Source organism: Eucyclogobius newberryi, unplaced genomic scaffold (genome assembly GCF_026437365.1).
Source record: "Eucyclogobius newberryi isolate DKJ021-1_F unplaced genomic scaffold, fEucNew1.0.hap1 SCAF_2, whole genome shotgun sequence".
Taxonomy (NCBI): Eukaryota; Metazoa; Chordata; class Actinopteri; order Gobiiformes; family Gobiidae; genus Eucyclogobius; species Eucyclogobius newberryi.
Genome location: NW_027315834.1, coordinates 46,276,130 through 46,304,053, shown reverse-complemented (window position 1 = coordinate 46,304,053; position 27,924 = coordinate 46,276,130). Strand labels below are relative to the sequence as shown.

The following is a 27,924-nucleotide window of genomic DNA, read 5'->3' as shown; positions in this document are numbered from 1 at the left end:
TGAACTGAAAAAAAAAAGCACCAGATGAACCCAAAGAAGAGTTCAATGTCTTAATGTCTTGAGCTTTGTAATCAAGTCTGATTTTGGCCAAAAAAGAATAAGAGACCTCTGGTAACGCTTGAAAAACGTTGAAAAAAGATGGTCCCCTTTCCGGGTACATATCCTAATGTCCAGTCCCGTTTGAAGAAGCAAAGTGGAGCAAAGACGCAAGACGGATGTATTTCAGAGGTAAAGTAATAGTTTTTAAAAAGCAGTAACATTTCTAGTGGCCATGCTCTTGAGTACCTTTGGTTTGCACTTTCTCCTCTATGCCTGTGTATGTTTCTTCCATGTGCTCCGTTTCCCCTACAACTTAATATATGCATACAAATTAACATGATTTGATTTGAGGTAGAAATGCTTTGAACAAGGCTGGACTTAAAACAGGAGACTTCCAGATGTCGACCAATCCGGACAATTTGAGGCCGGTAAACAGGATTTATAGAACAAGCGTGAATGAAGCTAAATCAAAGGTACTGTGTGTTTTGAATGAGGGAACAATGTTAGAACACACAAGACAAATGCTCAAAAGCAATGAAACTAAACTGCAGATTTAGTCACGTTTTCACTTTTTTGGCCAATGCTCGAGTGCTTCTCCAAACCGGTAGGCAATTATCTTTTGAAGGACAGAACACCGGCATGTCCCTTTGGCTTTCCACTCCTGCCGGTCCGTCCTGCCTCAGGTTAAAGCTCCTGATCGTCTGCCACCTCTACCCCGTACAGGTCGGAAAGCTTACGGAACCGTGCCCCCCACTCGCTCAGGTACTGGTAGTCCTGGTCCGATTCAGAGGAGGCGGACCCAAGCGAACTGAGTGACTCCGCCACCGAGCCTGTCCCCTCGTAGGCGTAGGTCATCAGAGAATCATAAGGAGGTGTCGGGGGTTTACAAAACAGGGTGTCGGTGGGCACGATATCGCGCCTCTGCTCGGCCGGCTCTTCCAGCCTGATGGGGGCGGAGTCAGGGTGTCGCAGCACCCGCATGTCAAAGGCCAGAGTGTCCTGCTCACCGCCGCCCTCCTCGTTGTGGTTCGCCACGTTGCCCCAGACATCCTCCTTCGAGATGTTCAGAGAACCCCTCTTCTTATTCATTATCAGCGCCACAAACAGGAACACAATCACTGAAAAAGAAGAGTCAGTACTGATGTGCTGCAAGTAGCAGCAGTAGTAGTTGTAGTAGTATTTACTGAGCAGTATAACAGCACACAGTAGTGTAAAGAACAGTAGTAATTGTTGTAGTAGTTGTAGTAGTATTTACTGAGCAGTATAACTGCACACAGCAGTGTAAAGAACAGTAGTCGTAGTAGTAGTAGCAGAAGTAGCAGTATTAGTACTTACTGAGCAGTATAACTGCACACAGCGGGATGAAGATGAGGACCCCTGTGCTGAGTCCCGGGCTGATGTTTAGGGTTTTGGCGTTGCACAGCTCCATGTTGCCATGGCTATCGCACGTGCACACTCGCACCGTGAGCGTACTCGTGCTGCTCTGCACGGGGTAGTCCGCATTTGTGATCACCACTGAAACCAGGTACTTGCTCCGCTCCAGCCAGCTGTAACTGGTCCTCCGAGTCAAGATGGCTGCCGTGTTATCTGCAGAGAAAAGGCAGAGTTAGGAATGCACCAGTGAGGAACCAGTGAGGAACCAGTGAGGAACCAGTGAGGTACCAGTGAGGTACCAGTGAGGTACCAGTGAGGAACCAGTGAGGAACCAGTGAGGTACCAGTGAGGTACCAGTGAGGAAGCAGTGAGGTACCAGAGAGGTACCAGAGAAGTACCAGTGAGGTATCAGTGTACCAGTGAGGTACCAGTGAGGAACCAGTGAGGTACCAGAAGTACCAGTGAGGTACCAGAGACATACCAGAGACGTACCAGTGAGGTATCAGTGTACCAGTGAGGAACCAGTGAGGTACCAGTGAGGAACCAGTGAGGTACCAGAGAAGTACCAGAGACGTACCGGTGAAGTACCAGTGAGGTACCGGTGAGGTACCAGTGAAGTACAAGTGAGGTACCAGAGAAGTACCAGTGAGGTACCAAAGAAGTACCAGTGAGGTACCAGAGAAGTACCAGTGAGGTACCAGTGAAGTACAAGTGAGATACCAGAGAAGTACCAGTGAGGTACCAGTGAAGTACCAGAGAAGTACCAGTGAGGTACCAGTGAGGTAGCAGAGAGGTACCAGTAAAGTGTTTCCCTCTCCTCTCTGGCCTCACCTCCATTATCTCTCACGGTGAAGTTGCTGCGATCAGCGCCCTCTGGTGCCAGGCTGAAGAAGAAGCGGTGTCCACTGGAGGGCTTGTCTGGGTCCACAGCACTGATGGTCTGGATCCACTGCAACACAAAACCACACTACACTGTGCAAAGACGATACACTCGAGTCTGGACTTATGTATGTAATTTAAGTCCTGGTTTAGATCTGGTATGGCATTAGTGTATCTATCTCCATGGAAACAAGCACCAGGTAGAATTAAGTAAAATATTTTCAAGGTATTTTTTAGCAATAAAAAGCCTGCAATTGCAAGCTAGATACGTCTGTATGATGCCTCTTTAATATCTAAATATCACATTTACTTGTTCAGTCCTAGTTTAGATGCAATTTTGGTTTAGTCCTGGTTTAGTCCAGGTTGAGTTCTGGTTTAGTCCAGGTTGTGTTCTGGTTTAGTTCTGGTTTAGTCCTGGTTTAATCCTGGTTTAATCCTGGTTGAGTCCTGTTACCTGCCCGGCCTTGCTCTTCTCACACACGTAGGTTTCGGTGGTGGTGGCCAGGACAGGAGCGTTGTCGTTGACGTCCAGGACCCTGATGTAGACGTTGACGCTGCTGTTCTGTCGCGGGTTGTCTGGGGAACAAGCGACACACTGATGATGTCAGAGGAGATGTTGAACTTTGTGCCAGTTTTTGTTTCGTGTGGAAAGACCCAGTAATTGCAGAGACATGAACCATGAACCAGGACAACAAATCTGAAATCTGACAGTCACACAGTGAATTCTACATGAGAATTCTGACCTGACAAAGACTTTTATAAAAAGCCACAGTGATAAATGGCTTCTGACTGAAAAAGGCGTGTCTGTCCTGCACGTCTGTCCTACAATGAAGCAAGGCACCGTATTATCCCATCATGGGTTCGGGGTTCGGGTGCAGTGGTGGAGCCGCTGCACGTTCCACAGAAGAGGAAAGAAACTGCTGCTTCCTCGATGTGTATTTGTGCTTTCGATTTCACGTTGAAACTTAAAGCCGACTTTACTGTCACTGCTTCTCACATTTACCACTTATTTACACCTGTAGCTTCTGCGACAAGTGACGTCGGCATCAGCAGCACAGACGACAGCGCCTTTGTGTCTGTGTCGTCTACTCACAGAGTCTTATTAAAGTCTGACGGAGCAAGCGGAATCCAAGTGGTCTTTTTTAAGCTTTATTTCCTTGGTGATATCTGTAAACGTGTAACATTTCTTTGTGTTTTGTGAGGAAAGTGTGTCATTGGTGTTCTTGGTGAGGATTCTGGAGTTGTGGTGCTACTCACTGAACTCGGATGCGATGACGGAGATGTTGTGCCAGGCGTTCTCCTCGCGGTCGATGGGGCTCAGGAGGAAGATGGAGCCGTTCCCAGGGTGGATGTCAAAGACCCGGTCCAGGTCTGTGCGTCGGTCTATGGCATACCTGCAGAACCAGACATATCATGTTATTATCATCATAGTTATTATCATCATGGTTATTATCATCATGGTTATTATAATCAAGGTTATTATCATCATGGTTATTTTGTAAGGTGATTTTGTCGGCGGGACATACCCGCTACAACTGGCACGTTTTGGTGCGGGATCTGCTTTTGAACATCTGTGTCCTGTTCGTGCGCTTGAGACGTGTGTGCGTGCTACAGCATTGATACGCAAATCTGAGAGCCTGTTTGTTCGTTTCGCCGGCTCGCGCAAGGGCCAGGCTCTGTCCAAACAGCGTCTCACGGACTGGATTGTCAGTGTAATCATGGAAGCCTATGCTCGACAGGGCGACCGTTGCCTTCCGAGGTGAGGTGCCATTCCACAAGGGGGCTCTCAATTTCGTGGGCCGCCATGAATGGGGTGTCTTTGGACGTGATCTGTGCGGCGACCTCTTGGACATCCCCGAACACCTTAGCACGATTTTACGGGTGAATGTGGTTTCCCCACAACCGCGGGAAGAGGTTCTCCAGCAACACTCTTCTACATCCCATTGAGGTATGGTTTTGTCTATTCTTCGGGACCTTGCTGGTATTCGTCATCCAGTGCTTTATGCACTGCCTCTGGCGGTCATCCGGGATTCATAGAACCGTAGTTACATTCGTAACTTTTGATTCATATGGGACATTCTAACTCAGACCATAAAGATGCCCTCTGCAGTCATTAGTGAGAATCAACGATGAAAACAAATAAAAGAAGCCCTAATGCTACACTAATACAGCATATGAACAAAATGTGCTGATGATAAAAGTTGAAGTGTAAGTCTGGATCTCTGCAAAGAGTTTTCGATTAACTAGTTTTATTCTTCATCTTTTTAATGTGTTAAAAACCAGGTGCAGTGCCTTTAAATATATGTTCTGAAGACACACGAGCGGTGAGTACACATGTCTTACTTGATCGGAATGCGTGATCCGTCGGGGTCCACGGCGCTCACGGCCCCCACCGTGGTCCCAACCTCAGCGTCCTCCTTCACCTCCATCATGTACCAGGCTTTATCAAACTGCGGTGGCTCCTCGTCCACGTCCTCCACGCTGATCCGGACCGTCGCATTGTCTTTGATGCCCGCCAAGGGGAAGCGCTGGTCCACGTGTGTGTTCTCCACCTGGATCTCCACCGTGTACAACTGCTTACGCTCGAAGTCCAGGGGCTGAGGAGGAGAGCAGCGGTCAGCAACTGCACTTCTGTTTGCTCAGTGTGACAGGGTCTAGTTTAGTTTATTAGCATCCACATTAGCTGAGCTTAACAGGCGGCTTCTTTTTAAAAATAGTTTTACAATTATTTGTGTGATAAATTCGATATAACATTCCAATCAAATATTTTACAATACAAAATACAGGCTACACACATTTATTATAGGAAAGTATATAATTAATAGCACAAAAACTCGACCCTCATCCATGTAGCTTCTTTAGTTTCTCTGGAGAAGCTCTATTTTAAAAGCATATTTTATCATTTATAGATGATTTATCCTTAAAAACAATTCAATTTGAATTTGTTCTTTCATTCCGGTTTTATCAGGTCACATATTTCTTGTTATAAATCACCAGGCCATGACTCTTTTCCTGGAGCTGAAGTTGGACGTTCCCCTGGCGCTCTGGCTCACCTCTCTGACCGTGATGATGCCCTCCTGTGTTTCCTTGTCAGTGGAGATCTGGAACACGTCCATGCCGTCACCGCCCACAATGGTGAAGAACATCTCAGCGTTCTGTCCGATGTCTCGGTCTATGGCCCGGACGCGGCCCACAACAGAGCCGTTCTTAGAGGACTCGAGCACTCGGAACTCATAGATGCCTGAGAAGAGAGAGATGTTATCACTGAGGGAAAGTCTCAACAAACGACTCTTATGCAGCGGTGAAGAAGTGCTTCATTTTGATCAGTAAAAGCACAAATACAATTCCTCAACAGGAGCAATCTAGTTATTTTTATTCATATATTTTATACTTTCGGCAGGATGTCAGCAGGAACCTGCTTTTATAACTCCACAATAACCACATAACTTTAGGTTTTTCAGTCCTGTTGAAGAATGTGGTGCAGCAGAACGTGAAGATTCCTGCTCTCAGATGTGGTAAAGTAAAAATAGAAAGTATCCACTATAAAAACAAACCACTCTGTGGTCTTACTTTGATTGAAACACGGCGGGTTGTCGTTGACGTCCAGGACCCTGATGTAGACGTTGACGCTGCTGTTCTGTCGCGGGTTGTCTGGGGAACAAGCACAATCGGGCCGTCACATACTGATGATGTCAGAGGAGATGTTGAACTTCGTGCCAGTTTTTGTTTTGTGTGGAAAGACCCAGTAATTGCAGAGACATGAACCATAAACCAGGACAACAAATCTGAAATCTGACAGTTACACAGTGAATTCTACATGAGAATTCTGACCTGACAAAAACTATTATATAAAAAAGCCACAGTGATAAATGGCTTCTGACTGAAAAAGGCTTGTCTGTCCTGCACGTCTGTCCTACAATGAAGCGAGGCACCGTATTATCCCATCATGGGTTAAGATAAGATAAGATATTCCTTTATTGTCCCACATGGGGAAATTTCATTGGTGCAACGCAGGTAGATACAGAGGTAGATACAGAAGAACAGATCACTAAAAGGAAGTCTGAAAAACACTTTCAGTAGAAGATCTCCTATAAATTCGGGGTTCGGGTGCAGTGGTGGAGCCGCTGCACGTTCCACAGAAGAGGAAAGAAACTGCTGCTTCCTCGATGTGTATTTGTGCTTTCGATTTCACGTTGAAACTTAAAGCCGACTTTACTGTCACTGCTTCTCACATTTACCACTTATTTACACCTGTAGCTTCTGCGACAAGTGACGTCGGCATCAGCAGCACAGACAACAGCGCCTTTGTGTCTGTGTCGTCTACTCACAGAGTCTTATTAAAGTCTGACGGAGCAAGCAGAATCCAAGTGGTCTTTTTTAAGCTTTATTTCCTTGGTGATGTCTGTAAACGTCAGTGGTGGGCCATCAGGGCAATCAAGGCCTTCTCTGCTGGCTTAAACATAATCAGAATATGATTAAAATATATATATATATATATTTTCCCACAAATATTTATGACATTATTCCCCAAAGTAAGAGTTTTACTCTTCATTTCATGGCTTTCCTCTTGTTGCACTGCTTCTGCCCCAGGATCAGATTTGGAGGCTGGTCTTTATATTAGAGCTTTTATCCAATCATATTCAGCCGTCATGTGTTGCCAGGGTTCTAAAATCTGCCGAGGCCTTCAGACTCAACAGAGCTGGTGCTTGTAGCTTATAGTAAATGGAAATGATGTGTCAACCAATCAGCTTCAGAGTTGCTCTTGTGCGTCTGCTGCTGTTGCTCAGGAGCAGCAGTAGGTGCATCACGTGCACGTCTTTTGATTGGATCACCAATATTGAGAAGCAGGTCCTATGGGCGGGGCTATGCAGAACCTCAGAAACTCTGAACGAGGAAACTGGATGTGACAGACACATTAATCCGTTTATTACTAAGCTGTTTTTTCAACCCACAATGTGGAAGGAGGACAATATATCGATAAAATTATAATGCCTTTCTCAAGATGAACTTCTCAAGAAAAGTTAGACATTGTAAGGAGAGGTCGTCCTACGCCGACGCTGTTACAGGCGGGTTTGTTCCCCACTTTCAGTGTTTGGACATGGCGCGTTGAAAACGCGGTGAAAACTCGTTGAAAACGCGATGACAACGAGCGGAGAACGGCGTGGAGAATGCGTGGACATTTGCTGGAAAATGCACGGACACCCGCGTTAAGCACTCACGGAGTGGACACCGGCGTTAAGAACCCACGGAGTGGACACCGGCGTTAAGAACCCACGGAGTGGACACCGGCGTTAAGAACCCACGGAGTGGACACCGGCGTTAAGAACCCACGGAGAACGATGTGGAGAACGAGCGGAGAACACACGGACATCGGCACAGAGAAGGTGAAGCAACGCCTGTTTGAACTGCGTTTCTGTCTAAATGTAGTGTCTAGAGCCATGGCTTCATAATGATGGTAATATGATGGCAATAAGAGGTGGATTTATTCGGTTGGGACTGTGTATGACCTCATTGAAGGCCCAAGCCCCAGACCCACGGTCCGCCACTGGTAAACGTGTAACATTTCTTTGTGTTTTGTGTGGAAAGTGTGTCATTGGTGTTCTTGGTGAGGATTCTGGAGTTGTGGTGCTACTCACTGAACTCGGATGCGATGACGGAGATGTTGTGCCAGGCGTTCTCCTCGCGGTCGATGGGGCTCAGGAGGAAGATGGAGCCGTTCCCAGGGTGGATGTCAAAGACCCGGTCCAGGTCTGTGCGTCGGTCTATGGCATACCTGCAGCACCAGACATATCATGTTATTATCATCATAGTTATTATCATCATGGTTATTATCATCATGGTTATCATCATCAAGGTTATTATCATATATATCGTCATCATTATCATCATGGTTATGATCATCTCACTTATGATCACTCAGACTAGCTTTAAAACTAACTTGCCATTTTTGGTAAGCTGGTTACACACCATCGGTGGCGTATTTGGCTCGACCTGATTGTTACCTGTAGCTGGTTTGTTTATATTGGGTCAATAGTGGCGTTTTCAGCTCAACCTGATCCTGCTTGTGTCTCCCTCACGTAGCAGGTCATTTGTGGAGCTACTTGGTCAGGGGCGCTCTCCATCTACCCTGAAGGTATACATTGCTGCAATCTCTTGTTGGCATGTCGGGTGGGATGGTTTCTCGGTTGGCCGGAACCATGATATTTCCCTTTTTCTAAAGGGTGCCCGGCATTTGTGTCCGCCTGCCCATTCTGTGGTCCCGGCATGGAGGCACCTGTCCCTGGTGCTGGAGGCGTTGCGATTCCCTCCATTTGAGCCTCTTTCGCAGATTGACCTTAAATGGCGTCAATAAAGACGGCATTCCTTCTGGCGATGGCCTCGGTGAAGCGGGTGAGTGAGCTCCAGGCTTTGTCCGTGGCAGATTCCTGTTCTCGTTGGCACCCCGACAACTCTGTTGTTTCCCATTGGCAGAATATGGATTAAGTTCCAAAGGTGATTTTGTCGGCGGGACACACCGGCCACTACAACTGGCACGTTTTGGTGCGGGATCTGCTTTTGAACATCTGTGTCCTGTTCGTGCGCTTGAGACGTGTGTGCGTGCTACAGCATTGATACGCAAATCTGAGAGCCTGTTTGTTCGTTTCGCCGGCTCGCGCAAGGGCCAGGCTCTGTCCAAACAGCGTCTCACGGACTGGATTGTCAGTGTAATCATGGAAGCCTATGCTCGACAGGGCGACCGTTGCCTTCCGAGGTGAGGTGCCATTCCACAAGGGGGCTCTCAATTTCGTGGGCCGCCATGAATGGGGTGTCTTTGGACGTGATCTGTGCGGCGACCTCTTGGACATCCCCGAACACCTTAGCACGATTTTACGGGTGAATGTGGTTTCCCCACAACCGCGGGAAGAGGTTCTCCAGCAACACTCTTCTACATCCCATTGAGGTATGGTTTTGTCTATTCTTCGGGACCTTGCTGGTATTCGTCATCCAGTGCTTTATGCACTGCCTCTGGCGGTCATCCGGGATTCATAGAACCGTAGTTACATTCGTAACTTTTGATTCATATGGGACATTCTAACTCAGACCATAAAGATGCCCTCTGCAGTCATTAGTGAGAATCAACGATGAAAACAAATAAAAGAAGCCCTAATGCTACACTAATACAGCATATGAACAAAATGTGCTGATGATAAAAGTTGAAGTGTAAGTCTGGATCTCTGCAAAGAGTTTTCGATTAACTAGTTTTATTCTTCATCTTTTTAATGTGTTAAAAACCAGGTGCAGTGCCTTTAAATATATGTTCTGAAGACACACGAGCGGTGAGTACACATGTCTTACTTGATCGGAATGCGTGATCCGTCGGGGTCCACGGCGCTCACGGCCCCCACCGTGGTCCCAACCTCAGCGTCCTCCTTCACCTCCATCATGTACCAGGCTTTATCAAACTGCGGTGGCTCCTCGTCCACGTCCTCCACGCTGATCCGGACCGTCGCATTGTCTTTGATGCCCGCCAAGGGGAAGCGCTGGTCCACATGTGTGTTCTCCACCTGGATCTCCACCGTGTACAACTGCTTACGCTCGAAGTCCAGGGGCTGAGGAGGAGAGCAGCGGTCAGCAACTGCACTTCTGTTTGCTCAGTGTGACAGGGTCTAGTTTAGTTTATTAGCATCCACATTAGCTGAGCTTAACAGGCGGCTTCTTTTTAAAAATAGTTTTACAATTATTTGTGTGATAAATTCGATATAACATTCCAATCAAATATTTTACAATACAAAATACAGGCTACACACATTTATTATAGGAAAGTATATAATTAATAGCACAAAAACTCGACCCTCATCCATGTAGCTTCTTTAGTTTCTCTGGAGAAGCTCTATTTTAAAAGCATATTTTATCATTTATAGATGATTTATCCTTAAAAACAATTCAATTTGAATTTGTTCTTTCATTCCGGTTTTATCAGGTCACATATTTCTTGTTATAAATCACCAGGCCATGACTCTTTTCCTGGAGCTGAAGTTGGACGTTCCCCTGGCGCTCTGGCTCACCTCTCTGACCGTGATGATGCCCTCCTGTGTTTCCTTGTCAGTGGAGATCTGGAACACGTCCATGCCGTCACCGCCCACAATGGTGAAGAACATCTCAGCGTTCTGTCCGATGTCTCGGTCTATGGCCCGGACGCGGCCCACAACAGAGCCGTTCTTAGAGGACTCGAGCACTCGGAACTCATAGATGCCTGAGAAGAGAGAGATGTTATCACTGAGGGAAAGTCTCAACAAACGACTCTTATGCAGCGGTGAAGAAGTGCTTCATTTTGATCAGTAAAAGCACAAATACAATTCCTCAACAGGAGCAATCTAGTTATTTTTATTCATATATTTTATACTTTCGGCAGGATGTCAGCAGGAACCTGCTTTTATAACTCCACAATAACCACATAACTTTAGGTTTTTCAGTCCTGTTGAAGAATGTGGTGCAGCAGAACGTGAAGATTCCTGCTCTCAGATGTGGTAAAGTAAAAATAGAAAGTATCCACTATAAAAACAAACCACTCTGTGGTCTTACTTTGATTGAAACACGGCGGGTTGTCGTTGACGTCCAGGACCCTGATGTAGACGTTGACGCTGCTGTTCTGTCGCGGGTTGTCTGGGGAACAAGCACAATCGGGCCGTCACATACTGATGATGTCAGAGGAGATGTTGAACTTCGTGCCAGTTTTTGTTTTGTGTGGAAAGACCCAGTAATTGCAGAGACATGAACCATAAACCAGGACAACAAATCTGAAATCTGACAGTTACACAGTGAATTCTACATGAGAATTCTGACCTGACAAAAACTATTATATAAAAAAGCCACAGTGATAAATGGCTTCTGACTGAAAAAGGCTTGTCTGTCCTGCACGTCTGTCCTACAATGAAGCGAGGCACCGTATTATCCCATCATGGGTTAAGATAAGATAAGATATTCCTTTATTGTCCCACATGGGGAAATTTCATTGGTGCAACGCAGGTAGATACAGAGGTAGATACAGAAGAACAGATCACTAAAAGGAAGTCTGAAAAACACTTTCAGTAGAAGATCTCCTATAAATTCGGGGTTCGGGTGCAGTGGTGGAGCCGCTGCACGTTCCACAGAAGAGGAAAGAAACTGCTGCTTCCTCGATGTGTATTTGTGCTTTCGATTTCACGTTGAAACTTAAAGCCGACTTTACTGTCACTGCTTCTCACATTTACCACTTATTTACACCTGTAGCTTCTGCGACAAGTGACGTCGGCATCAGCAGCACAGACAACAGCGCCTTTGTGTCTGTGTCGTCTACTCACAGAGTCTTATTAAAGTCTGACGGAGCAAGCAGAATCCAAGTGGTCTTTTTTAAGCTTTATTTCCTTGGTGATGTCTGTAAACGTCAGTGGTGGGCCATCAGGGCAATCAAGGCCTTCTCTGCTGGCTTAAACATAATCAGAATATGATTAAAATATATATATATATATATTTTCCCACAAATATTTATGACATTATTCCCCAGAGTAAGAGTTTTACTCTTCATTTCATGGCTTTCCTCTTGTTGCACTGCTTCTGCCCCAGGATCAGATTTGGAGGCTGGTCTTTATATTAGAGCTTTTATCCAATCATATTCAGCCGTCATGTGTTGCCAGGGTTCTAAAATCTGCCGAGGCCTTCAGACTCAACAGAGCTGGTGCTTGTAGCTTATAGTAAATGGAAATGATGTGTCAACCAATCAGCTTCAGAGTTGCTCTTGTGCGTCTGCTGCTGTTGCTCAGGAGCAGCAGCAGGTGCATCACGTGCACGTCTTTTGATTGGATCACCAATATTGAGAAGCAGGTCCTATGGGCGGGGCTATGCAGAACCTCAGAAACTCTGAACGAGGAAACTGGATGTGACAGACACATTAATCCGTTTATTACTAAGCTGTTTTTTCAACCCACAATGTGGAAGGAGGACAATATATCGATAAAATTATAATGCCTTTCTCAAGATGAACTTCTCAAGAAAAGTTAGACATTGTAAGGAGAGGTCGTCCTACGCCGACGCTGTTACAGGCGGGTTTGTTCCCCACTTTCAGTGTTTGGACATGGCGCGTTGAAAACGCGGTGAAAACTCGTTGAAAACGCGATGACAACGAGCGGAGAACGGCGTGGAGAATGCGTGGACATTTGCTGGAAAATGCACGGACACCCGCGTTAAGCACTCACGGAGTGGACACCGGCGTTAAGAACCCACGGAGTGGACACCGGCGTTAAGAACCCACGGAGTGGACACCGGCGTTAAGAACCCACGGAGTGGACACCGGCGTTAAGAACCCACGGAGTGGACACCGGCGTTAAGAACCCACGGAGTGGACACCGGCGTTAAGAACCCACGGAGAACGATGTGGAGAACGAGCGGAGAACACACGGACATCGGCACAGAGAAGGTGAAGCAACGCCTGTTTGAACTGCGTTTCTGTCTAAATGTAGTGTCTAGAGCCATGGCTTCATAATGATGGTAATATGATGGCAATAAGAGGTGGATTTATTCGGTTGGGACTGTGTATGACCTCATTGAAGGCCCAAGCCCCAGACCCACGGTCCGCCACTGGTAAACGTGTAACATTTCTTTGTGTTTTGTGTGGAAAGTGTGTCATTGGTGTTCTTGGTGAGGATTCTGGAGTTGTGGTGCTACTCACTGAACTCGGATGCGATGACGGAGATGTTGTGCCAGGCGTTCTCCTCGCGGTCGATGGGGCTCAGGAGGAAGATGGAGCCGTTCCCAGGGTGGATGTCAAAGACCCGGTCCAGGTCTGTGCGTCGGTCTATGGCATACCTGCAGCACCAGACATATCATGTTATTATCATCATAGTTATTATCATCATGGTTATTATCATCATGGTTATTATAATCAAGGTTATTATCATCATGGTTATTTTGTAAGGTGATTTTGTCGGCGGGACATACCCGCTACAACTGGCACGTTTTGGTGCGGGATCTGCTTTTGAACATCTGTGTCCTGTTCGTGCGCTTGAGACGTGTGTGCGTGCTACAGCATTGATACGCAAATCTGAGAGCCTGTTTGTTCGTTTCGCCGGCTCGCGCAAGGGCCAGGCTCTGTCCAAACAGCGTCTCACGGACTGGATTGTCAGTGTAATCATGGAAGCCTATGCTCGACAGGGCGACCGTTGCCTTCCGAGGGTGAGGTGCCTTTCCACAAGGGGCCTCAACTTCGTGGGCCGCCATGAATGGGGTGTCTTTGGACGTGATCTGTGCCTCTTGGACATCCCCGAACACCTTAGCACGATTTTACGGGTGAATGTGGTTTCCCCACAACCGCGGGAAGAGGTTCTCCAGCAACACTCTTCTACATCCCATTGAGGTATGGTTTTGTCTATTCTTCGGGACCTTGCTGGTATTCGTCATCCAGTGCTTTATGCACTGCCTCTGGCGGTCATCCGGGATTCATAGAACCGTAGTTACATTCGTAACTTTTGATTCATATGGGACATTGTAACTCAGACCATAAAGATGCCCTCTGCTGTCAGTAGTGAGAATCAACGATGAAAACAAATAAAAGAAGCCCTAATGCTACACTAATACAGCATATGAACAAAATGTGCTGATGATAAAAGTTGAAGTGTAAGTCTGGATCTCTGCAAAGAGTTTTCGATTAACTAGTTTTATTCTTCATCTTTTTAATGTGTTAAAAACCAGGTGCAGTGCCTTTAAATATATGTTCTGAAGACACACGAGCGGTGAGTACACATGTCTTACTTGATCGGAATGCGTGATCCGTCGGGGTCCACGGCGCTCACGGCCCCCACCGTGGTCCCAACCTCAGCGTCCTCCTTCACCTCCATCATGTACCAGGCTTTATCAAACTGTGGTGGCTCCTCGTCCACGTCCTCCACGCTGATCCGGACCGTCGCATTGTCTTTGATGCCCGCCAAGGGGAAGCGCTGGTCCACGTGTGTGTTCTCCACCTGGATCTCCACCGTGTACAACTGCTTACGCTCGAAGTCCAGGGGCTGAGGAGGAGAGCAGCGGTCAGCAACTGCACTTCTGTTTGCTCAGTGTGACAGGGTCTAGTTTAGTTTATTAGCATCCACATTAGCTGAGCTTAACAGGCGGCTTCTTTTTAAAAATACAGTTTTACAATTATTTGTGTGATAAATTCGATATAACATTCCAATCAAATATTTTACAATACAAAATACAGGCTACACACATTTATTATAGGAAAGTATATTATCAATAGCACCAAATCTGTAAACTTTCGTCCCTCATCCAAGCAGCTTCTTCAGTTTCTCTGGAGAAGCTCTATTTTAAAAGCACATTTTTGTCACAACTTCAGCCAGGCTTTAGGTTTTTCATTGGTCAATCCCCTTCAGTGCCACTCCAACCAATCAGAGAGCAGACCACCCTCTCCTGCTCTCCACTAATTATTCATCACATTGACTCGGCCTGCCCCGCCTCAGTATATGTACTGGTCCATTTCCCTCTGTTCCCTGACAGATTGTCTTGTGTGTGACCGTAGCTCCCAGCACCAGTTATCCTGATTCTTATTCTGCCTGTTCCTGTTTTGACCTGCCCTTTTGAACTTTGGACCACATCTTTTGACCGCCCCATTCTGCATTTGTCTGCCACGCGTTGCAACCTTGTTTTCATCTCTGATGGTAATAAAATACCCTAAACCTGAACTGTTTCCTGTGTCGTGCATTTCGGTTCTTGCCCAAAATAAAAGCCCACACTTGTGTCTCAACATTGGTTCCAGATTTTAAAAAAATCTAACTTTTGCTGACTCCAGTTGTATCGCAGTAATTCCAGCTTAAGTACGTTTGTTTTGGTTCATTTCACTTTTGGCTCGGCCCAAAAACAATGCTGACCTAAAACGCTGCAGTGTCCGTGGCGTACCCGGAGATCGTCACGTTATCCCGGCTGACATCCTAAGGAAAACGCAACGAGGCAGACGGGCTGGACGTAAACTCCGAGAGAAGAGAGGGACAAACAGGAAGTCGGTTCCCGCCGTAGTCATGGGTAACGTGAGGTCCCTTCAAAATAAAATGACGGAAATAGCGAGCCTCATGCGGTCCCAGAGGATTTATAGGGACAGCAGCGTCTTGATTTTCACAGAGACCTGGTTAACAGCAGAAATGCCAGACTCTATTGTAGGTTTGGACAATTTTCATCTGCTGCGGGCGGACAGAACGAAAGAATGCTTGAAGAAAAGAGGAGGCGGTCTGGCGGTGTATGTGAACACGAGCTGGTCCAAACCCGAACACTGCACAGTGAGGGAGCAGCTATGTAACAAGGATGTTGAACTATTGGCTATTGGCATGAGGCCATACTATCTGCCCCGGGAGTTCTCACATGTGATTTTGATCGCAGTCAATGTAGCCCCGTCTGCCAATGCTGAAAATGCTTGTGAAGCACTGCTCTCCTGCACTTGTAGGCTGCAAACACAGCATCCACAGGCTCTCTTCCTCATCTCTGGTGACTTTAACCACGCTTCTCCCTCTTCTGTTCTACCAACATACACCCAGTATGTTACCTGCCCCACCAGAGAGAATAGAACATTGGACTTGTTTTTTGCCAACACCAAGGAGGCTTATTCTTCTTCCCCCCTCCCTCCCCTGGGCAGCTCGGACCACAACCTTGTACATCTGAGGCCTGTGTATGAACCCATCGTGCGCAGGCAGCCTGTGGTGTCCCGTGAGGTGAGGATGTGGTCTGCTGAGAGCGAGGAGGCTCTGAGGGACTGCTTCAGCACCACTGTCTGGACTGAGCTTTATGACCCACATTGGGAGGACATCAACACCATCACAGAGTGCATCACGGACTACATCAACTTCTGTTTTGAGAACATTGTTCCCTCCCAGACGGTGCGGTGTTTTCCAAACAACAAGCCATGGATTAACCGTGAACTGAAGGCTCTGCTGAAGGAGAAGAAGAGAGCCTTCAGGTCAGGGAACAAGGAGGAGCTGAGGACTGTGCAGAAGGAGCTGAGGAGGAAGATCAGGCAGGCTGAGGCCGGCTACAAGAGGAGGATGGAGGAGCAGCTGCAGCAAAAGAACATTCAGGGAGTGTGGAGGAGCCTGAAAACCATCTCGGGCTTCAAAATCCCCCCTGCCCAGACAGAGGGGGATCTACAGTGGGTGAATGATTTAAATGCTCACTTCTTGAGGTTTGATCGGTCACCCGCCCCTCCCCCTGCACAGCTGCATGCTCCCTCTTCCACAGCTGGACAATGCCCTGCATCTGTTCCTCTTCGCTTATCTGCCCCGGACCATCGGCTCCCCACTTTGCCTGGACTCACCCATCCCCCCAGCACACAGTCCCCCTGCCAACCACTGACTGTCACAGCAGCACAGGTGAGGAGTGAGCTGAAGAGGATTAAAGTGAGGAAGGCAGCAGGACCTGATGGCATCAGCCCCAGGCTCCTTAAGTCCTGCGCAGATGAACTGTGTGGAGTTATGGAGCATGTCTTCAACATGAGCCTGAAGCTGAGGGTGGTACCACAGGTCTGGAAGACCTCCTGTCTGGTACCTGAGCCTAAGACACCGCGCCCCAAAGACCTCAACAGCTTCAGGCCAGTGGCTCTCACGTCCCACCTGATGAAGACACTGGAGCGGCTAGTCCTGGACCACCTCCGCTCCACCGTGAGCTCAGCCGTGGACCCGCTGCAGTTTGCATATCGGTCTGGCATCGGAGTGGAGGACGCCGTCATCTCCCTGCTGCACCGCTCTCTCTCTCACCTGGAAAAGCCTGGCAGCTCTGTGAGGATTCTGTTCTTCGATCTTTCCAGCGCCTTCAACACCATCCAGCCGCTGCTCCTGAGGGACAAGCTGGAGACGGCTGGTGTGGAGTATGACCTGGCAGAGTGGATCCTGGTCTACCTCACAGACCCACCCCAGTTTGTGAGAGACCGGAACTGTGTGTCTGACACTCGGACCTGCAGTGTGGGGGCGCCCCAGGGCACTGTCCTCGCGCCCTTTCTCTTCACCCTTTACACTGCAGACTTCAGACATGACACGGACAGCTGTGTCCTGCAGAAGTTCTCTGACGACTCTGCCATCATCGGACTCATCACGGACGACGATGACGCGGAGTACAGAGGACTGGCGCAGGACTTTGTGGACTGGTGTCAGCGGAACCACCTCCTCATCAACGCGGGGAAGACCAAGGAGATGGTGGTGGATTTCCGCAGATGCCACCCCACTGCCCCCTCACCAGTGAACATCCAGGGACGGGACATTGAGAGAGTGGACTCATACAAGTACCTGGGTGTTCATCTGAACCACAAACTGGACTGGACTCATAACACAGACGCACTGTACAGGAAGAGCCAGAGTCGGCTCTACCTCCTGAGGAGACTCAGGTCTTTTGGAGTGACAGGGCCACTCCTGAAGACCTTCTACGACTCTGTGGTGGCATCAGCTCCTGTATGGTGTGGCCTGCTGGAGCAGCAGCATCACAGAGAGGGAGAGGAGGAAGCTGGACAGAGTCATCAAGAAGTCCAGCTCCGTCCTGGGCTGTGCTCTGGACTCGGTGCAGGAGGTGGGGGACAGGAGGGTCCTGGCTAGATTCACATCTATGCTGGACCATGAGTGTCACCCCCTGCAGGACACTCTCTCCGCTCTGGAGAGCAGCTTCAGTGAGAGACTGATCCACCCTCGATGTGCGAAGGAAAGGTTCCGTAGGTCTTTCCTTCCTGCTGCTGTCAGACTTTATAACAAAAACTGTTAGTACTGAACACTCGCAATACTGACCTAACCATGTGCAATTATGTCATATGTGCAATTGCTGTTGGAATTCATGTGCAATTCATGTGCAACCTACGTGCTGTCGTGACACATATTCATGTGCAATTACTGTCGTGATCACATGCAATGGTATTTATGTATTTATTTATTTATTTGTCTATGGGAGTTTTTATTTATTTATAGGAGATCTTCTACTGAAAGTGTTTTTCAGACTTCCTATAAGTGATCTGTTCTTCTGTATCTACCTCTGTATCTACCTGCGTTGCACCAATGAAATTTCCCCATGTGGGACAATAAAGGAATATCTTTTCTTATCTTATCTTATCTTACTGTACAAATAAAGCACTTTTTCAGGATTCCAGGTTTCAGGTCACATCTTTCTTGTTATAAATAACCAGGCCATGACTGTTTTCCTGGAGCTGAAGTTGGACGTTCCCCTGGCGCTCTGGCTCACCTCTCTGACCGTGATGATGCCCTCCTGTGTTTCCTTGTCAGTGGAGATCTGGAACACGTCCATGCCGTCACCGCCCACAATGGTGAAGAACATCTCAGCGTTCTGTCCGATGTCTCGGTCTGTGGCCCGGACGCGGCCCACAACAGAGCCGTTCTTAGAGGACTCGAGCACTCGGAACTCATAGATGCCTGAGAAGAGAGAGATGTTATCACTGAGGGAAAGTCTCAACAAACAACTCTTAAGTGCTTCATTTTGATCAGTAAAAGCACAAATACAATTACTCAACAGGAGTAATCTAGTTATTTTAATGCATATATTTTATACTTTCAGCAGGAACGTGATTTAATAACTCCAAAATAACCACATAACTTTAGTTCCACGAAGGGCCCGGTCTGAAAGCCTGTGGGCCGGCCCCTCTGGTCTTACTCTGATTGAAGAGCGGCGGGTTGTTGTTGACATCGGTCAGGGTGATGTTGACGATGGTGGTCCCGGTCAGGCCTCCACTCAGCCTCGGCCTGTCTTTGGCCTGGATGACCACCTGGTAGTGCTCCCTCTGCACACGGTCCATGTGCTCGGGGCCCAGAGCTGTGCGGATCACTCCTGAGACACAACAAACACAACAAACACAACGTCTGCTGTTAGAGATCCACCACTTACACGTGAAACAAACTGTTAGGGCCAATCTTTGTTTAGAGACACAGACAGGCTGATTATGATTCATGCTCTAAAGTTTACTCTTGTTTTCACTAGCATAAGCAACCACAATAACGGAGTTCATGAATATAGTACACAAACGTGACACGCCAGTTGTCGACCGGGGGCTCTTGGCGCGCCCGCGATCTGCTGCTGCGCCGTGAGACTAATTTGACTAATTTCTGTGTGAATATGAGTCCGATTGTAATAAAACAGCTTAAATATAGAGAACACGACGTGTCCTCTGGACAGTGCTCCTACTGTCCACTGGAGTCTTCTTTTACGGTGAGTCAAAGGCCCTGTTAGAGTGCCCCCCGGTGGCCGTTAGCCAGTAAAATCTATAAATTAGATGCACCATTGTATCAGCCGCAGGGTTCAAAGTGTGGGGGGAAAAGTAGCAGCATTAAGTCTGAAAAGTACAGTATCAGTTTTCCCCTCACTTCTGCTGCTGACGCTTGGCTGCAGTCACAGTTGCCTTTTAGTGGCCTCTACTGGCCGCTGAGCAGTACTACACAGGAAGCATGATCCTTATTTTGCTGCAGCTTGTTTTAGAAGTCTGCACATGTGCTCTGACGATCACACAGCCTCAAACCTCCAGATCATGCTCAAACCACACTGTATAAACCTGTGACTGAGCATGTGCAGAGGAGAGGGGAAGCACTAACTGAGCATGTGCGGAGGAGAAGAGAAGCTCTAACTGAGCATGTGCAGAGGAGAAGAGAATCTCTAACTGAGCATGTGCAGAGGAGAAGAGAAGCTCTAACTGAGCATGTGCAGAGGAGAAGTGAAGCTCTAACTGAGCATGTTCAGAGGAGAAGTGAAGCTCTAACTGAGCATGTGCGGAGAAGCTCTAACTGAGCATGTGCAGAGGAGAAGTGAAGCTCTAACTGAGCATGTGCGGAGAAGAGAAGCTCTAACTGAGCATGTGCGGAGGAGAAGTGAAGCTTTAACTGAGCATGTGCAGAGGAGAAGTGAAGCTCTAACTGAGCATGTGCAGAGGAGAAGTGAAGCTCTAACTGAGCATGTGCGGAGAAGAGAAGCTCTAACTGAGCATGTGCAGAGGAGAAGAGAAGCTCTAACTGGGCATGTGCAGAGGAGAAGAGAAGCTCTAACTGAGCATGTGTAGAGGAGAAGAGAAGCTCTAACTGAGCATGTGCAGAGGAGAAGAGAAGCTCTAACTGAGCATGTTCAGAGGAGAAGAGAAGCTCTAACTGAGCATGTGCAGAGGAGAAGATAAGCTCTAACTGAGCATGTGCAGAGGAGAAGAGAAGCTCTAACTGAGCATGTGCGGAGAAGAGAAGCCCTAACTGAGCATGTGCAGAGGAGAAGAGAAGCTCTAACTGAGCATGTGCAGAGGAGAAGAGAAGCTCTAACTGAGCATGTTCAGAGGAGAAGAAAAGCTCTAACTGAGCATGTGCAGAGGACAAGAGAAGCAAAGCAGCGCCAAGTTTCAACAAAGTGACTTTTAGAGACAGAAATCTGTTTCTGTTGCTCAGGCTCTGTTCACGTTTATGATTAGACATAAGTAGAAACACAGGCATTTAACAACTTTACATTAGATTATTATGATTTTAGTTTAATTTTTGTGTTATCCACTAAATATAAATAACTAATAACTAAATATTGAACACCCCAAGTCTGCTCGCCCATCCACGAAAGTCACCGCACGCTACTGTATTTACTTAACCGTTGGATTTGCAGCTCCGCTGTATGGGCACTTCCTGTTTATTGTTTATTTATTTATTCATCTTTATTTAACCAGGTGAGAACCCCTTGTGATCGAGGCTCTTTCGAGACTGACCTGGGACAGTGTTCTGACTGTGGAGAATGTATTTGCTGTTGCTCTTTGTAAAATGAAACAGATGGAGGCGCTAGCGCGCCTTCTGGAGTCATTTCACCTCAACAATTGAGTTTAGTTTGGTTTATTAAAAACATTTAGCATAAGAAACATTTTATAAATGGGACGTCCCACTAGGAACAGAGTTTTCTAACAAAAATTGCAATTAGAATGAAATTTGTGATCGTGTGCATTTGACCCGTGCTTCAGTGGCGCTGGGGTTGAACCTGTCAGCGGCCGTGGCCCATCTCTAGAGCTTGGTCAGGAGAAAAGACTCAAATATGAGCTGATAAAATGATCCAAGAATCACACGCTCTTCAGAACGTGCTTGTAGGTTTAAACTACAGCAGCTTTTATTCAGAACAAGACAGAATTGATGTTGTTTGTAAAGGACTTAAATAATTGCAACCATTCAAATTTTAACTCAATTGGGATCTATGTTTTTTACTTTATTATAAGTAAATTTGCTCCAGAGTAGTTACTTTCAGTCAGGCCTTTCCTCCGACAGTCGCTTTACTCCCAGTTATATTTACCACAAAAGCAGTTCCTCTGAGCAGAGCTTGTGATCACGACTAACCTCACAAAGAGTCCTGACATTTGTTTGTGCTCCAAAGGCTTCAGGAGCAGCTTCAGTTGAAATGAGAGGAGTTCAATCAGTTTAAGTCAAACAGAATGAAACGTAAAAAAAAAAAGAGAGTTCTGAAGTGAGGAACATTGTATATTAGGACTCCAGAGATGCTTCATCTGCACAGCCACGGCAACGATGTCAATGTTTTCTAATTCAGTCACTTTTCTGGTTGAGGCTACGAGTATTGAAACTCGACATAAATGCACTCTTTCCCTCCATTTAAGTCACCGCAGCAGCAGAACCATCAGCCTCCTTATCCCCCTCAGCCCCCTCATCCCCCTCAGCCTCTGCTCCTCTTCACTTCCATCAGCCGGTGATATTTACTCAAATAAATCCATCCTATTCTTCATTGGACGTGGTCTGAGCACCTCATATTTGTTCTATAAATGATTTGATCATTTATCTTTTTTATTCGATCTCCTCTGATTAAATGTTTTTAAAACCTCAAAAGAAAAATGAGAAAAGAGAGAAATCCTCAAACAGGCGAAACCTGAACAAACTAAACTCTGACCTTTGGAGTCGGGCGAATGGAAAGGACATGAAACGCTGGCGGGAGCAGTTTCTTACCGGTGTTGAGGTCCACAGAGAAGTACGGGTGCCCCTGCCTGATGCTGTACACCAGTGTGGCGTTCTTGCCGTAGTCTGCGTCTGTGGCTGTGACCTGGATCACCGACGTACCTGGGGAACCCACACAGAGGACATACAGTTTAGTGAGAGGGTCAGGCTCGACCGTAAGTGCCATTATGACGGAAGTGGGCGGGGCAGAATGAAGTGAATTGGCTTACATTTGATGTTAAGTGAGTTATTGTATCACAACGCGTCTATCTCACCATGTCCCATGACCTGTCCCACATTTGTAACTATTTGAGGTGGTCACCCTGGTCCAGCACTGGAACATCCAGAACTAGGGACCATGGATGTAGTTCTGCTGTGACCAGGCTAACACAACACTTACTTGAGCAGTTCAGAACGAGGATTATTGGTGTTCTGAGCTGATTACCTACATATATATTTAGTATTTAATTCTGATGTGTCTTTGTGCATTTTGAAAAGTGTTACATATCATTATTATGAGTGGAGCATTCTCGTACCTCTCTCGGCCCGCTCCGGCACACTGCCCGTGTACACCTCTTTGCTGAAAATGGGCTCGTTGTCGTTGATGTCGTCTATTTCGATCACAACCTTGCTCTCCGGGATCAGCTCCAGGCCCGTGGTCTTATTGACTACGTTGGCCCAGAGGATGTAGATGGACTTCACTTCTCGGTCCAGGCGGCGCGTGGCGTAGAGTTTTCCGTTGTTCTCGTCCAGGTCAAAGATGGTGCCCGCTCCCTCTCCAGACAGATTGTACTTCACTGTACCGTCCTCTTGGTCCAGGATCCACCACAGCTGTGGAGAAACAAAAGCATTATAGTGGGCAGACTTACAGCTGTACGTGGTGGAAGAAGTACTCAGTTTAGTTACTTAAATCAAAGTACAGACACAGGAACCGTCAATGCACTCAAGTAAAAGTATTACTTCAGAGAAAGTATTGAAGTACATGTTTAAACATGAAACATGAAAAAAAATACAAAATGTTTAGCAATGTTCACAAAATAAACAGGACTTATTATATAATTAGTTGTATTTGTTTGTGGATCTTTTTTAAGGTTAAGGTACACTTCATTGTCCCCGTAGGGAAATGTGTCTGCGTTTGACCCGTCCTTCAGTGTCGCTCGAGCATCTCTAACTGAGCAGGTGCAGAGAAGAGAAGCTCTAACTGAGCAGGTGCAGAGAAGAGAAGCTCTAACTGAGCAGGTGCAGAGAAGAGAAGCTCTAACTGAGCAGGTGCAGAGGAGAGAAGCACTAACTGAGCATGTGCAGAGGAGAGAAGCACTAACTGAGCATGTGCAGAGGAGAGAAGCACTAACTGAGCATGTGCAGAGGAGAAGAGAAGCACTAACTGAGCAGGTGCAGGTCACACTTTTTTGTGCTTTATCTATTGTATTTTTGTAGATATTTGTTCTACTTTACTAGCACGATCAGGACACGCGCTGGAACTGCTTTGATTCAACTTGTTTCGACTTTGTTTGGCTGGATTATTGCGTGTTTTCGTTGTGTCGTTGTGATGCGCGCTGGCTTCGAGGCCCCCTGGCCGGTGCGTGTTTACACAAGGGAGCACCTCATGGAGCTGCGGAAAGCCATCGTCTTACCCGGTGATCGTCACGTTATCCCGGCGGACATTCTAAGGAAAACACCGAGGAGCCGGTGAGTGGAACGCAAACTCCGCGAAAAGCGAGGGCGACATAAGCCGCCGGTTCCCGCCGTCATCATGGGTAACGTGAGATCCCTCCAAAATAAAACGACGGAACTAGTGAGCCTGATGCGGTCCCAGAGGATTTTTAGGGACAGCAGTGTCTTGCTTTTCAGAGACCTGGTTAACAGCGGAAATGCCGGACTCTATTGTCGGTTTGGACAATTTTCATCTGCTAAGGGCGACAGAACAAGAGAGTGCGGTAAGAAGAGAGGCGGAGGTCTGGCTGTGTATGTAAACAGGAGCTGGTGTAAGCCCGAACATTGCACGGTGAGGGAGCAGCTGTGTAACAAAGACATTGAACTGTTGGCCATATTATCTGCCCCGGGAGTTTGCACATGTGATTTTGATCGCAGTCTATGTGGCCCCGTCTGCCAATGCTAAATATGCTTGTGAAGCATTGCTCTCCTGCACTTGTAGGCTGCAAACACAGCATCCACAGGCTCTCTTCCTCATCTCTGGTGACTTTAACCACGCTTCTCCCTCTTTTGTTCTACCAACATACACCCAGTATGATACCTGCCCCACCAGAGAGAATAGAACATTGGACTTGTTTTTTGCCAACACCAAAGAGGCTTATTCTTCTTCCCCCCTGCCTCCCCTGGGCAGCTCGGACCACAACCTTGTACATCTGAGGCCTGTGTATGAACCCATCGTGCGCAGGCAGCCTGTGGTGTCCCGTGAGGTGAGGATGTGGTCTGCTGAGAGCGAGGAAGCTCTGAGGGACTGCTTCAGCACCACTGTCTGGACTGAGCTTTATGACCCACATGGGGAGGACATCAACACCATGACAGAGTGCATCACGGACTATATCAACTTCTGTTTTGAGAACATTGTTCCCTCCCGGACGGTGCGGTGTTTTCCAAACAACAAGCCATGGATTAACCGTGAACTGAAGGCTCTGCTGAAGAAGAAGGAGAGAGAAGAAGAGAGCCTTCAGGCAGGCTGAAGCCAGCTACAAGAGGAGGATGGAGGAGCAGCTGCAGCAGCAGAAGAATATTCAGGGGGTGTGGAGGAGCCTGAAAACCATCTCAGGCTTCAAAATCCCCGCTGCCCAGACAGAGGGGGACCTGCAGTGGGTGAATGAGCTAAATTCTCACTTCCTGAGATTTGATCAATCACCCACCCCTCCCCCTGCACAGCTGCATGCTCCCTCTTCCACAGCTGGACAATGGCCTGCACCCGTTCCTCTTTACACCTCCGCCCGGCCAATCAGCTCCCCACTTCACCTGTTCTCACCCATCCCCCCAGCACACAGTCCCTCTGCCAACCACTGACTGTCTCAGCAGCACAGGTGAGGAGTGAGCTGAAGAGGATTAAAGTGAGGAAGGCAGCAGGACCTGACGGCATCAGCCTTAAGTCCTGTGCAGATGAACTGTGTGGAGTTATGGAACATGTCTTCAACATGAGCCTGAAGCTGAGGGTGGTACCACAGGTCTGGAAGACCTCCTGTCTGGTACCTGTGCCTAAGACACCGCGCGCCAAAGACTTCAACAGCTTCACGTCCCACCTGATGAAGACACTGGAGCGGCTGGTCCTGGACCACCTCCGCTCCACCGTGAGCTCAGCCATGGACCCGCTGCAGTTTGCATACCGACCTGGCATCGGAGTGGAGGACGCCGTCATCTCCCTGCTGCACCGCTTTCTCTCTCACCTGGAAAAGCCTGGCAGCTCTGTGAGGATCCTGTTCTTCGATCTCTCCAGCGCCTTCAACACCATCAGCTCCTGACGGACAAGCTGGAGACTGCTGGAGTGGAGTATGACCTGCAGAGTGGATCTTGGACTACCTCATAGACCGACCGCAGTTTGTGAGAGCCAGGGACTGTGTGTCTGACACTCAGACCTGCAGTGTGGGGACCTGCAGTGTGGGGGCGCCCCAGGGCACAGTCCTTGCGCCTTCTCTTCACCCTCTACACTGCAGACTTCAGACATGACACGGACAGCTGTGTCCTGCAGAAGTTCTCTGACGACTCTGCCATCATCGGACTCATCACGGACGACGATGACGCGGAGTACAGAGGACTGGAGCAGGACTTTGTGGACTGGTGTCAGCCGAACCACCTCCTCATCAACGCGGGGAAGAGTTAACGCGTTTGGGGAACCCTAACCCTTCTGAACTCTTTTGGAAACATATCAAATTTGGATATTCCAGTAATATTTTGATTTGCAGAAATAAATATATAAATAAGTTAAATGTGAGGCTCTGCTTGTATAAACCTCAGAACCTCAACACCAGAGAATGCTGACCAGACACTTAGTGATGTATCATATAAGCTATACATTATTTAGTCTTCCAAGTTATTTATCAGATCGATTTTCTTTTAAACAGACTAGTGCTGTGTTTACTGTGACATGTTTCAGACGCTTCCCCATGACTCAGAAGGTCACGTTATGTTAAGTGTCGTAAATTGTCATTTTTGTAGATCAGCGCCTACTTTAGATCCAAGAAGATTATTACCAAAAACAATAACTCCAGACAGGACGAGTCGCTAGTGCAAGCCAAGAGCGACATCTGTTGGAGGAAAAGAACTGGTGAGCGCCTTGGAACACGCATCGGACGCCCCGGACGGGCGCGTACAGACCCATCTTTGCTGGTACACCGCTGTAGACTGCTCCAAGGGCCCGCTGTTCCTTTCCACAGAGTTGTCACCCCGGAGACAGGACCAGGCAATGCCAATACCAGTAAGCCGATCTCAGCCTTGTGGCCTAAATATGCAAAGTGGCAAGATTTTGGGTAACTTCTGGCCTTAAGTCTTCCCTCCATCTACCCAAGTCCCAGCGAATTGTAGAGGGATGGCAAACGGTCCCCATTCCTTTTGAATGTCTGTTTGATCTGCAGTTTGCCAGCAGATCGCAAACCAGAGAAAACATCTCATGAAGGATCAAACGGTTTTATTGCCTTGTTATCACACCACCGGCTCCACGGCGGAGCCACAGAGGGACCTGGATAAGTCTTAGATAAAGATCTAAGACTAGGCAGAATAACTCTGGATGGACATTAACTTTTCTTTGCATGGATAATGTGCTACAGATATGCTACAATATAGAAGGAGTGTGAACTACCATGAATTTCATGTCAAGTGTACTGTTTCCTAACTTTGTTTTATAATTAACACTGTGTTTTATTTTATTTAGAGTGAAACAAAATGTAATTTTCTTCTCAGGGTATAACATTTGCACAACTGCTGAAGAACACCTTTGCACGCGTGGAGATCTAACTAAGACATTTTTATCTTGTTTAACTACTTTATTTGATTTGCTTTTGGAGCAACCTACGTCGTTTTGTGGATCAGCGCATACGTGTCGATCTGAAGAAGTATAAATCCCCTTAAGAATAACTGGACACTGAGCTAACCGCTAGATCGTTTGGGGAAAAGACTCTTTAAGCCTCCCTGCCTGCCGCACGATCCCGGGCTTCCCTGCTGTACACGACTGAGACAGCCCAGGCCCGGTTCTTTTCCACGGAAACCTTACCAACGTGACGAACTGGGGGAAGGGGCCGGGGTACTCCTCATCCAGATCGACATAATGCACCTTCACACCCTCTCGCAGTTTTCTCCTGACCCTCCGAGGCCCCGCCCCCTCTGCTCCTGACTCCGCTTCTTCTCTTCCTGACCGCGCCCTCATCTGCTCCATGTTCCACCAATCCAAAGACTGTGCATCGGAACAAAACCATGGTGCAGCAGCCCCCAAAAGAAGAAGAGCAGGGAGAAAAGTCCTCATGTTGTCCACAGACCAGGGCGAAGCGGCTCAACCGTCCCAGAAACGTCTCTCCAGACTGGGACACGGGTCTCTGACCACAGTCCTCTGGAGTCCACACACTGGAGCAAAGCTGGAACACAAGAGAGGAAAGAAAATAATGGTCACATCCTCAACACAAGAATATAAAGAATTTCTTTACAAGAATTTGCATTAGACAACCACTGCAGTTTATGGACTCTAAATCAATGTTTCCATAATTTGACGCTCAACTTATAA

General features: G+C 47.5%; 1 protein-coding gene across 1 annotated transcript; it reads right to left on the bottom strand.

The window, feature by feature from the left end:
• Positions 1-723: 723 nt before the first annotated feature.
• Positions 724-27,582, bottom strand: LOC140367183 (cadherin-6-like). Its single transcript, XM_072453537.1, has 11 exons — positions 27,421-27,582; positions 22,748-23,042; positions 22,224-22,334; positions 18,925-19,098; positions 10,338-10,525; positions 9,628-9,881; positions 7,929-8,065; positions 2,747-2,868; positions 2,245-2,362; positions 1,375-1,626; positions 724-1,157 (listed from the first exon to the last, which is right to left on the bottom strand). The coding sequence occupies exons 1-11, from the start codon at positions 27,580-27,582 to the stop codon at positions 724-726; spliced, it is 2,247 nt and encodes a 748-aa protein (XP_072309638.1).
• Between the last annotated feature and the right edge of the window lie 342 nt (positions 27,583-27,924).

Excerpts from the sequence above, each read along its gene's own strand:
- LOC140367183 (XM_072453537.1), bottom strand. The coding sequence starts at position 27,582 with ATGGAGCAGATGAGGGCGCGGTCAGGAAGAGAAGAAGCGGAGTCAGGA. Across the intron at positions 23,043-27,420 it reads TCCCCCAGTTCGTCACGTTG|CTGTGGTGGATCCTGGACCA; the intron begins GTAAGGTTTCCG and ends GTTTCTCCACAG. Across the intron at positions 8,066-9,627 it reads GGATCACGCATTCCGATCAA|GTATGCCATAGACCGACGCA; the intron begins GTAAGACATGTG and ends CTGGTGCTGCAG.